We start from the raw sequence: 12,518 nt of genomic DNA, 5'->3' as shown, positions 1-12,518 counted from the left end.
ATATCATGAAATCTCATTATTGGCATTCACTGCTTAATGGATATTATTCCTTTTAGGTAGCTATGCTATTAGGTAGATTTAATTCTCTTCTAAACTAAGAATATATTATATTAATATAATATATAGTTAATATTAAATTATAATTTGCATGAAGTATATCTAAATATTAACTTATATCATATTTTAGAATGGAATACCTTTAATATCATGCCTAGTAACAAGTGAACATTACCATGAAAGTTAATAAAATTGTATTCTTATATTGAGCATAATGCATTAAACCATCCCGTGCATGGAAAGCACAATCACATAGAATGCAAACCCACTTCCATCCTGCCAGCACCCTGGCAAGACTCTTGACTATTTTAAAATGTCCATATTCTATTATTCCACTTCCAGCAACATACGTCTTCTATACCTACCAAACTGAGTTTCTTGACTCTACCGAATAACCCTTAAAACCTACAACTTCGAAGTCCTCTTACCCGTAAATTTATGATTATTCATAGCCCTCCTCATATGAAATTCTTAAATTTTCATCAGTTTACTTAGTGCATCTAAGCAACTCATTAACAATACTGGTTCCAAAACTTGAATCCAGAAATTGCTAAATGCTCCCATTTCCTATTACGACTAAAATAGAATAATAAATAATGCAAGGTAACTGCATGGATGCAGGATAATCATACTGTAAGTATCTCAATTTTCCGAACCTGAACAGTTTAGTTATAGAACACCAGGATGAGCTTCACACGCGAAATTTAGTGCTCATGCGCAGCAAAATCCTGAAAATAAACCTACGAGATTTCACCATCCAATAGCACTAATTCCAATAATGCTAAAGAAGAATATAATATCTAAATATATAATTAATTCTGGAAGATCCAGCATTACAGGTGTTACTATATTTATCAAACTGCGGAAAATGCAAAAATAAGTATCGCTTTAATTGGCTCCTGTGCATGTTCTTACTGAATTAACATAAATAGCGAGTGCTATTAATGCAAAATTTGATATTTCGCGATCAAAAATCAATGCGTCAAATGTAACTATTCCTACAAAGCGTGTAAAACTTAAGCAGAATTATACAGGTATTCAAGTGATAATAAAATAGTAAAATGCTAATCAGCCCAGGAGACCTTTCTGCTTGAAAATTTTGACTAAGGAAAAGATTGAATATTTTGTGCTGTAGTTGACTATGATGCTGGAAATGAAATAACTATTGAATATGCTAAAATGAGTTTAACTGTTTTACGTGATATAATAATGATAAAATTAGGCGCTGCTCGTGTCTGCTGGCTCAAAAAAGTCGAAAATTCAGCTTATATTACTTTTATAGATTGGGGTGATAGTTTTGGAGCATATTAGATATATATTCAATAAAATAATAGTAAGTGATCTGTGCAGTAAAAATAGGGACTTTGGTGGCATATTTTAGTTTAGTAGAATGGATTGGTGAGTAGCATGAGTATTATTTCTCAAGAAGGTAACTATGTGATGTTATTGCTATTTGTTATGTAGCAGCTGTAGTGTTCAACGTAGAGACCGTATTGAAATTTGCAGTTAATCTACATCAAATAAGGTTGTAATGCAAATTGTAAATATTTATTATCAACGAGAATTAGCTTAGTGAAGATTCGCTAGATTGGGTGTTGCATATTGTATTTTTATGAGGCAGTGCTCAGTTTCACAGATTGTGAAGATTGATCTGAAAGGTCTAATGATATTTAATGAAATTTATATTCAAATATTTAATATATAACTCTATATAGACATTACTTTCTAATTTTGCTAAAAATAATATCGTTGATTGAATTCAATTATTGCGGCCGTGAATTATACTCGCGAATCACAAGTTCTGTGGATACTATTAATCAGTGAATAGTTGCCTGCACAAAAAAAGCATAATAAAAAATGTTACTATCACCAAAGTACGTTACTAAGTGGCTCAACATTGTTGTCAGAGGTCGGTATGCTATTAAATTTCTTCTGCTTTTTCTGCTTCTTCAAGTAAACAGCTAACCCGACGCTTACAACGCCGATTACGACCAATATTCCACCAACAATACCGGCTATCGTGCTGATAGGCATCCCACTCTAGTTCTCAGCACTTTTTACACATGTTTTGTCCTGTAGCTCATATCCCTTGTCGCAGTCATTGCAGGCACTGCTGGCCAAAAGATAGCCAGTCATGCAGCTGGAGCAAACGCTCCCCTAGCAGTTCTTGCAGTTGTGAACATTTCCACACGTGCACTCGACAATCTATCCAGCTGTACCACACTTGATAACTTAGCCGTTCTAGCAAAATTCCCCGTCTTTCACCGCCAACTAGCAGTTGAATTCGCACTTTCCGTTCTTCTTTTCATAGCCCACCGCGCAGTTCGTGCAGGTTCCTGTGTTATCAATCTGATAGCCTTTCAAGCAGGTTTGGCATTTCATCGTGCCGTTCGGCATACAGGTGGCGCAGTTCTCTACTTAGCACTTAACGCAGTTATCACCAATCTTAACGTAATTCAGCGCGCAATTCGTGCATGTTTCTTTGCTATCAATCTGATAGCCCTCAACGCAGCTTTTGCACTTCATTGTATCACTAAGCTTACAGGTACTGCAGTTCACCGTGGTTCCGCAGAGGCACTGTGGGCCGTTCTCGCTGCAGGGTTCGCATTTCCCATCTTTGGGAATGAAATTATTTCTGCACTTTTCGCACGTTTTCGCGTCTGCCGAGCAGGTTTGGCAGTTGTCCACACCACACTTAACGCACTTATCACCAATCTTGACATAATTCAGCGCGCAGAGAGTGCAGGAACCATTCTTGTCAATTACGTAGCCAGGGAAGCACTCTCCGCATTTTGATGACTAAATTGTTGAGCAAGTATCGCAGTTAACGACGGCACCGCAGTCACATGGAATCCCATCTCCTTTGGCACACTGCTGACACTGTTTTTACTCATTTAAATACATATTATACACACATTTTGTACATTCCTCCTTCTTCTCAGAGCACTGAGCGCAGTTAGCGGTAGTACAAGGTTCGCATGTGAAATTGTCCTTAGAAACCTTCTTGAAGAATCCCTCGCTGCAGGTATCGCACGCACCTACTTTACTTGAGTCGAAACCGTGCATGCATGTTAGGCATGCCGTCTGTTTATTAGTATCGCAGGTCCCGCAATTCTTGGCAGTCCCGCACGTGCAGGAGATCTTCTAGGCACCATAACAAAGTTCGCACTTATCATCTTTTAAGTAACTGCCATTTTTACATGTCAGGCATTTGCTTGCGTCCATGCACGTTTCACATGAGTTTCTGCAAAGGGTGCACTCCTTTCCATCCTTAATTTCTAACTCAAAATATTTAGGTTCGCACTTAGAGCAGGGTGGGCTTGCAGTCTTATCGTAATGTTCCTTGCAAGTTGCGCAAGCATTAGTATTATTACGGTTACATGTCGTACAATTGAGGGACTTTCCACACGGGCAGGACTCGGTTTTACCAGCCTCGCAAGGAGTGCAGGTCGTACCACTTAAAATAAAGCCATCGTTACAGGCCGTGCACGTGGTCTTTGTGCCTGAGCACTCTCTGCAGGTATTATCACACTCAACACAGATATTTTCATCCTTAATAGCTATTGAAACGTATCCTGGAAGGCAGTCTTTGCATGGTGTTGAGCTATTTATATCGTACCCCTCTTGGCAGCTTGCACATTTTTTCATGTCTTTTTCATTGCAATCTAAACAGTGTTTCGATGTACCGCATACGCAATCATCTTCTTGCTCCTCATTGCCTGGGCAAACTTCGCATACTCCAAGAGTGTCCTAGAAGCCATCTTTGCATCCATCACATGTTTGCTCAGGACCAGTACATTACTCGCAATCCGCATGACATTCGCGGCAATAGTTATCGTGAGATAGGTATTCTCTCTCTTTGCAGCTCGTACAGTGTTGGACATTTGCGTTTAAACCTGCACAGGTCACGCATCCATCTTTACACTTAGCGCAAGCCATTTCTATTAAGTTCTATTCTTAAGCACGGTATGTGCAAAAATATCCTTCTGCGCACTTGCTACTATCTTACTTACAGGTTCCTGGATCTACTTCCATTTTATAAAGATTTAATTTCATATATTCTATTAATTATGTTGTATTATTTGATAGCAGTTTCTAGTTTTTAACAATACTTAAATAATTTACATTATACTTATATTATCACAAAGTGAATTTAATTATAGATAAATATACAAAGCATAATTATTTGTGAAATGCAAATTTCAAGTATATTATTATTAACACATTAATACAAAAGTTATTGTTAAAATTTTACTGGTTGTTTTTATAAGTTAATATATTATGCAAGTATTAAAAATACCTAACTCGAACTATTTAATAAATATACATTATATGCCGTTTATTGCATATCTTACGAAGTTTACCAATAACTCTTGATGTCTTGTAAGTAAATAGGGTTAGCAAGGTCTTACTAACAAATTTAACACAGAAATAGATTCAGCATACGGATACAACCACCAGCAACGATGATAAAAAATAATGTCCAACAGACTTCGCTCAAGTTAAATTTGCTTTCGCTTACCTAATACAAAATGATATCTTATTATCAAGCATTTATATAGATATAGATGTATTACTATATGAAACTTTTGCCGTTCCGCAAGGTACCTGTCCATGCGGCTTGACCAGCTTATATTTTTATTAACCATATTTCGTTTCTGCGATATTAATATACTCGGAACATATATGTGAGTATATTTAATAATCCTAGAAATAAAATACTACTATGCTAATAATAATTGAATTAATTATTCGCAATCTCCATATTAAGATATATTATACTATAATATTCTAAAATTACGTATAGCGCCACCTGATTAAATTTTATATTTCTAGAAAACTCGTTTATCGCATTTTAACTATCACAATACTAACTTATTATCCATTTAACTATATCTCTAAATTCCCAATAATCAGATACCATATTCTACTAATTACAAGAAGACGAACTCTAAAATTGTAATATATCCGATCTGATCAAACTTGCACAATTTGGAACTTTCACAGTGATTTGCCGTTATGATATTTTCGTTGCAAGTCTCACCATATCTTTGTGGGCTATACTGGTTAAATCAAATTTAGTGCAAATGCCATGAGACAAGAAGAATGTCTGATAAAATCATGTTGTATAGTTTGCAGTACAATTTAGGAATGGTAAATTGTATATTTTCAGATTGTAGAGATTTTGCTGCAATATTAATTGTTACTTTTGAGACATACTTGATTGTCTTAAAAATATATTAAATTGGCAAGAATATTGAGTAAAGTAATATTATAATAACTTGTAATGATTAAGGTTAATTGCAGTGCAATGTCTTACTTTACGACAGGTGTAGATAATCTAGATATGTTAAATCGTATTAACTATATTATATTAATATTCTATTCTAGTATTTAATGTGATTTTGAATAGCTAGTTATCTATAGAAGGATCACCTTGCAGATTCAGATACCTATTAAGGTACGACTAATGCTTCGCTCAACAAGACGTAGAACATGCACTGTTAATCAACTGATAAATTATTCCTCTTACCATTATACTATCATGATACAATCCTGTTATTTAGATAATATAGACTGCCCATGGAAGTATTATTTTAAGTCAACATTATCGTATACACAATGAAGTTTAGCTCTCCTAAAATAAATTGTTTCTATTTAGTTTTTATAAATCATTTAGTAGGAAGTCACCAACCAAGAAGAATAAAACTGTGTTTATAGCTTTTCGATAGGGTGTCCGTATTTCATATTTGCGGATAAGAATAATGAAATTCCGATGTGTTTTTTGAAACCATAAATGATCTTTTACTCTATTTTGATGGTGACTTACTTCTGCAGGGTTATCGCTAAATGTAAAATAATGATTCCCCTACATATGGTACTTGCCATGTACAGATCACTAGATGATGATTGGATATATATTAGTATAGTTATAGGCGTGTTACTCACGGTTGGTGTAACTGTCGGTTTTCTGGTTTATATGTTCATTGTCAAGAAAAAGCAACGATCAATTTAAAATCTCCAATATCCAACGCTCTACAACTACAATATCTAGCTAGCTGATAATGATTCAACTAAAGTATTGGCAAAAAAATAAATGATAATAACTTTATTGTATATATTTATTTTATTTGTACCATATTTAATAATCTTTCTCCTACTTAGGTTACCAAAAAAGTATAATCAATAATTAGTTTGGTGCTTAATATCAGAAAACGTTGTTAATATTATTATTGTGGATTATTTACATCCGTACAGAACCGCATTAACACCTTTATTTGCATTCAGGCTTCTGCTCGCAAGTTATAATTATTTTTCAACCATGGAAGCTTAAATCAATTGGTCGGATTGGTGTTAATAAGTCTCCAGCAATATTTGGAATAATACTATAGTACAATATGCTTTATTCAGTACATATATAAAATACCAAATTTAAGTATATCTATATAAAAAAATTTACGGTAGTAAATATGACAAGGTATAAGTAAAAGTTTAATATCGCTTCTATATTGTCCAATGTACAACAAATCTGTTTATGATAATTTTGAGTTAGATCATCCAAGTAAATACCATACACTTAGAAGTTAATTTTAACAAAAGTAACACTGTCTACGAAAATATAGAACATTAAAAACAACTTTGTTTCAAAAATGATTTTTGCTGGGGAATACACAAATAGTGAAAATAAATACATTGCTAACACTTACTGCCCAGCTACCGGTACAGAAGTAGTAGATTGCATTGCATGCGAAGGCGGTAAAATATCTTCCGGTCAAGGCTGTAATTGTGCAGTAGATGCACCAACATCAACTTGTGCATTATCTACTGCGGATAAATGTTCCAAATGCTTAGATGGAAATCTCTTAACTTCTGATCCAAAATTTTTAGTATCTGATGGAAATTGCGCTACCTGCTACTCTGCAGCAAAACAATATACCTCCTACAAAGAGGGTTTTGTTTTCCATATAAGTGCTGAGAATTGTTAAACATCAGGTTCTGAGTTAAAAGATTACTCAAAGTGTAATCTTTGGTATTGCGACCTATGTGCCAAACATTGCAAGCCTTGCGCCCCTAACTGCTCAATGTGCATATCTGCTGAATTTTGCATCGTATGCAGAACAACTGATAACAACAATGTTCTAACTATCGATGGAAAATGCCCTAAATAATGTAATAATATTCAAGCTAGTGAATATTGTCTTGATGGTGTTGCCACAGATTGTGCTGCCGATGCGACTTCGGAATGTTCATATAGCAGTTAATTGGGATGTGCAACTTTATAGTGCCGATAAAACTGGGTGTGTCACTTACCTAAAAACTTTTGCGATGGGTCCGAAAGAAAATGCACATACTGCGCAGAAGGTCATGTTCATTTTGCTGGTCAATGCATCAAACCTACTACCAGCGAATCTAGCAACAAACTAGGGGGCGGTACGATCGCCGGCATAGTTATCAGTGCTTTAGTGGTAGTTGGTGGATGGATGACTTACTATTTCATTAGGACGGTTAGGAAATGATATTTATTATTAATAGTTTTTTAGTTAAATTCAATACGGTTATAGTATATAAATATTCAATAAATATAAAAATGTTAAAATTAGAATTATGAAATTAAAAAAAGTGAATATAACTACGTATTAAATATACTTATTTGCCATTTTAATTATAAAAATATTTTAGACATTCTAAAATATAGCTTATATTAAATAATATTTAGTAGCAATAAGTTACAGAGTTTTTAAATTAACCATTATTACTCGAAAATAATAGTATTTTTTGTTTTTATGATAATATAACATAAATTATATATTACTTTAATGTATATATAGATAAACTAAAAATATACTAACAACTGTTTAACTTATATTGTGAAATCATTTTTTTTAAATGATAAATTCAGGAAAGTGTACAGTAACTAGTAATAAATGTTTAGCTAATACTTTTTGCCCAGCCACGACCGAAACTGAGGCCGATTGCAAACCATGCACTTAGATTTCTACGTCAGGTGCGCATAGTTGTAATTGCATTGATAACACTGCTTCAAATGGATGTTAGTTGTGTGCAGATGAAAAATGTACTAAGTGTACCGAAGAATAATTTTTAGATAATACTGGAAAATGTGAATCATGCTCTGTTGACTGTTAAACTTGCGAATCTACTGAAGATAAATGTACTTCTTGCAATAAAGGGAAGATATTGAATAAAAGTACCAATAAATGTGAAAATACGTGTTCAACTAATAAATAATGTTCAGATAAGGGTATAGGATACTGCGACTTATCTGTTAAGTATTGCAAGCCTTGTGCCCTGAACTGCTCACTGTGCATATCTTCTGAATTTTGCGCCACATGCGAACCAAGTAGTATGAATAATGTCTTAACTATCGAAGGGAAATGCACTAAATAGTGTAATGGTCTTACTTAGGATAAATATTGTCTTGATGGTGTTGCCACGGATTGTGCTGCCGATGCGACTTCGGAATGTGCATGTAGTAATTAATAGGGATGTGCTACCTGTAACACAGAGAACTCTGGATGCGATTTATGTCTAGCTGGATATGTCAAGGCTAGTGATGATAAATGCACAGACTGTGCTAAAGGCTATGAAAAATTTGGTGAACTATGTATATCTTAATCTATACTTCCTGGTGCCAACAAATTAAGTGGTGGTGCAATAACTGGTATAGTAATAGGCGGTTTGGCCGTAATAAGTGCTGCTGGTGGTGGATTAGCTTATTACTTCATAAGGAAAGCAAAGAAGTGATGTAACAAATAAATTTAAAACCTAGTAAAATAAAAATTACTATATGTAGTTTTACTACTCCAGGTTTCTTCGAATCTACTATTTTTCTTAAAATTTTATGATAAAAGCATTTAGATTATTAAAACAGTAGTTGGGAGTTCCATCCAACATGGTAATTCTGCAATATTTGGAAATCGAAATTTTCAAAAAAAACACATTGCTATAAAAATTAATACATGATCAAGCAACCCGCACACACCCGCGATGTCTTTAGAGATTGGGGACGGGTGGGTTGCCCCAGCGCCGAATTTTTGGCCAAAATTATACGTCAATTTTAATTAATTATCATCATCGCCCAAATCCAATAAATATATCAAAAAAAGGGGAAAGAATGTAACCCAAAAAAAATGCATTATGAAATACATATTTTTTTACATATACAAAAATGGCATTCAATTACAACAGGATCCTAACAGAGAATATAAATACCGTAAAGAGAAATCTTTTAATCCCATAATTATCAAATTGAAATCAAATCAATATAAATTATAACTCATCAACTTGAAATTCTTAATTAAAAATAAACAGAATAGCAAAAGATGATTTATCAAATGATCAAGTTAAAATAGTAAAATAATAATCAAATAAATCAAATCGATTAAAACACAATAACATGCCAATAATATTAATTTGGATAAATACAATGAACTCGAAAGATCATTCAAACATATGAATATTATATAAAACGAAATAAATAACGCAATCTAAAAATAATAAAGTAGTAAGCACCCAGTCTAAACCCCGGAAAGTAGTATAACCCATTTTCAAAATTGCAAAAGTTAAGTCAGAAAATCAACAAGACAAAAGAAATTATAGAAAGAGAACAAATACATTCCAAGCATTTAGGAAGACCAGAACAAAGAAGAGAATATAAAGGAACGGCCACACAAAGCATAGAGAACATTATAAAATAAATAAAGAAAATCGAAAGATACAACTATATCAAAATTATTATGTCCAAAGAAAAGATACCATTTTTTTAACTTATAACAAATGAGCATCAACTATAACTTGATTCTCAACAAAACAATAGAATCGGCATAAAATAGACTTGGCGCTATTGTGTCGCCATAAAATGATAAATATAAAAAGATTATTAAACGGTTTTAAATGCTATAATCAAAACTAAAAAAAATATATATGGATAACTTATCAAAAGATCAAATTAAGTAACTAAAGAAATAAATACAACAAATATATAGAAGCAATTTCAAAAAGATAGATTATAATTAATTTGAAAGACCTTACGATTGCATAAACATCTTAGACAATAAAGTGAAAGCCAATATACAAAAGATTAAAAACGATACATACAGATTCGACAACCAATTCATTAAATAAAGAGAGTACACCGAAAGAGTTAGTTAAATAAGAGTTTAGAGTATTAAATATGAATAAATGAAAGCATAACTTAAAACAAGAATTCAAAAAGGATTAGAACCTAGACTGTTAAATAAACTTAATAATGAATTAGATAAGATATCAAAGTTACAAGGTGTAGCACAAATACAAGAATTCAAAATTAATTATGATAAATATACTAACGAAAACGATAACACACTTTAGACCATAAGGAAGGATTTCAAATTAGACCAGATAGATTTAAATTACATTAACTCCTTTGAAGACTTTTAAAATAACTTTAACAGTAAGATTCCCTTTGAAATCATAACGGATGCACCTTATATGGGTCTATATTACGGCAAGTGTAATTATTAAGACACATATGTGTTTGCAAATATTAGATATATTAAATAAAACGGTAACATCATTCCTATAGGATTCATAATTTAAAATTAGATGTCAAGTCTATTAGAATCAATATTTGAAGAAGTAATGGACAATGGAGAGAAGTATTTTAATAGAGATGTTAAAAATACAGATGTAATGCTTTTTTAAAATATTGGTGTCATAAACGTATAGGTCATTTCTTCTGAATAAATAGTATAAAAAGTATGTAAAGAGAAGGATGAGTTTTATGTATCAAAAGTATATCGTTAATATGACGAAGGTTCTTAAATAGGATTGATATGTAGAAATGTAGGTCATCGGTATTAAGGAAACGCAACACTAGAGTAAAAATTTAAAGGGTCTATATTCTTTGTCAAAAATAATGACCACAACTGTCTATACGCGGCCATCATCGCAACATTCACCAAGAAATCAAAAACAGTTGATAAGAAACATATCTTTTAGTTAGGAGCAAAACCATATGCAATGGCCACAATAGTATTTGATGCAGGTAAGGCTTTACAAACGTATTTAGATAAGCCCTTAGACAAAACTCAAGCTAGAAACTAATACTTATAATACTATACGCATATGCTTATAAATGAAATCAACAAAGATGCAGAGGAGTTAGCAGATACAGAGATACTAATAAGAGCAGAAAGGTATTTGAATATAAAGATAAGAGTAGCAGAAGTTAATAAAGTAAATGACTTGTATCCAAATTCAGAAATGGAGCTTTTATTAGTTTTATGCAGTGGACATTACAATGTCATAATGGATTTTAAGCAATGCATAAATACAATAAACCCAATGCACAAGGAATATATTTATTGCTATCAACACCAAAACCTATTCCATAAGAAGAACCAATGTTATGAATGTACACAAGCAGAAGAAGTGGCTACTAAGTATTATTGTACGTTTTGCAACTACAGTCATGTAAGATCAAAAGACAACAAAAGTTATTAATGTTAAAACTGTAGAACATAGCTCCATAACACACCCAATAGCAAATGCTTAGAACGACATTAAAAGCAATGCGAGAAGTTTTCACCATGCAGTCATTGTAATACGACACACAACTCATCACGCAAATGTAAAACGTAAATTGAATATGAAGGATAGTACTTCAAATAAGGAAACCTTTATGATGAATAGAAATCATTTCTAACTTGGGATATAGAAAGCCTATTCGATAATCTAAATGAAGATGATGATAACTATTCAAACTATTCAATGAAACACATCCCATTTTTAGTAATATGGATTATAAACATACACGATAAGGAAACAAAACCATACGAAGAGATGGATCACTTTTATGATAACGCACTTAGATTAAAAGAACCAGGCAGCTACATGACTTCAACAGACGATTTGCTAATCAAATTTATAAGGCACATGGAACCAATAGCTAAGAAATATAAGATAAAAGACTTCTATGCACACAATGCAGCAGCATATGACAAATACTTATTATTAGCAGCTATAATGAAAGTGAAAGAGCAATTCGAATTCGAAACACTGATTACAAACAACAAGCTATTGAATTTGAAAATAAATGGAATGTCGTTTAAGGATTCGTTTAGACTCATAACTTCACCATTATCTAAACTAAATAAGGAATTGGCCCTTGGACTTGAAGTTGGAAAACAACTATAGTCATACACGTTCTTAACAAAAGAGATATTTGATTTGTATATTTAAAACGGAGGGAGTCTTAAATCAATAAGTGAATTAGTAAAAGAAGGCATTCTATAGCACAAATATTTTGATAAGTTAAGCTTGGATGAGTTCAATTAATATGCTAACGACTATGATCACTTAGACTTCATTGATTAGTATATTAATTATTGTATTCAAGATAGCTCATTTTAAGCAAAGCTCTTGTGAAATGGGTAGAAGTATCACTAAAGGAATAGGGTGTC

At 32.7% G+C, this 12,518-nt stretch overlaps 6 protein-coding genes across 6 annotated transcripts; 3 read left to right on the top strand and 3 right to left on the bottom strand. All coding sequences in view use genetic code 6, as the record gives it.

The window, feature by feature from the left end:
- Window positions 1-3: 3 nt before the first annotated feature.
- On the bottom strand, window positions 4-621 carry SS50377_21565 (uncharacterized protein; the record flags this gene model as incomplete). The annotated part of the gene is made up of 1 exon (XM_067905483.1): window positions 4-621. One exon carries the CDS (start codon window positions 619-621, stop codon window positions 4-6), a length of 618 nt encoding a protein of 205 aa, XP_067766800.1.
- A 1,302-nt stretch (window positions 622-1,923) lies between these two features.
- On the bottom strand, window positions 1,924-4,092 carry SS50377_21564 (Cysteine-rich membrane protein 1; the record flags this gene model as incomplete). Its single annotated transcript, XM_067905482.1, has 1 exon — window positions 1,924-4,092. One exon carries the CDS (start codon window positions 4,090-4,092, stop codon window positions 1,924-1,926), a length of 2,169 nt encoding a protein of 722 aa, XP_067766799.1.
- Window positions 4,093-5,565: 1,473 nt separating this feature from the next.
- On the bottom strand, window positions 5,566-6,045 carry SS50377_21563 (uncharacterized protein; the record flags this gene model as incomplete). The annotated part of the gene is made up of 1 exon (XM_067905481.1): window positions 5,566-6,045. The coding sequence occupies one exon, from the start codon at window positions 6,043-6,045 to the stop codon at window positions 5,566-5,568; it is 480 nt and encodes a 159-aa protein (XP_067766798.1).
- Window positions 6,046-6,707: 662 nt separating this feature from the next.
- On the top strand, window positions 6,708-7,574 carry SS50377_21562 (Cysteine-rich membrane protein 2; the record flags this gene model as incomplete). The annotated part of the gene is made up of 1 exon (XM_067905480.1): window positions 6,708-7,574. The coding sequence occupies one exon, from the start codon at window positions 6,708-6,710 to the stop codon at window positions 7,572-7,574; it is 867 nt and encodes a 288-aa protein (XP_067766797.1).
- Window positions 7,575-7,944: 370 nt separating this feature from the next.
- SS50377_21561 (Cysteine-rich membrane protein 1) lies at window positions 7,945-8,820 on the top strand (the record flags this gene model as incomplete). The annotated part of the gene is made up of 1 exon (XM_067905479.1): window positions 7,945-8,820. One exon carries the CDS (start codon window positions 7,945-7,947, stop codon window positions 8,818-8,820), a length of 876 nt encoding a protein of 291 aa, XP_067766796.1.
- A 1,032-nt stretch (window positions 8,821-9,852) lies between these two features.
- Window positions 9,853-12,483, top strand: SS50377_21560 (uncharacterized protein; the record flags this gene model as incomplete). The annotated part of the gene is made up of 1 exon (XM_067905478.1): window positions 9,853-12,483. One exon carries the CDS (start codon window positions 9,853-9,855, stop codon window positions 12,481-12,483), a length of 2,631 nt encoding a protein of 876 aa, XP_067766795.1.
- Between the last annotated feature and the right edge of the window lie 35 nt (window positions 12,484-12,518).

Source organism: Spironucleus salmonicida, chromosome 2, assembly GCF_000497125.1.
Source record: "Spironucleus salmonicida strain ATCC 50377 chromosome 2, whole genome shotgun sequence".
Classification (NCBI taxonomy): Eukaryota; Fornicata; order Diplomonadida; family Hexamitidae; genus Spironucleus; species Spironucleus salmonicida.
Note: the sequence above shows the minus strand (reverse complement) of the source record. Positions and strands in the feature narration are given on the sequence as shown.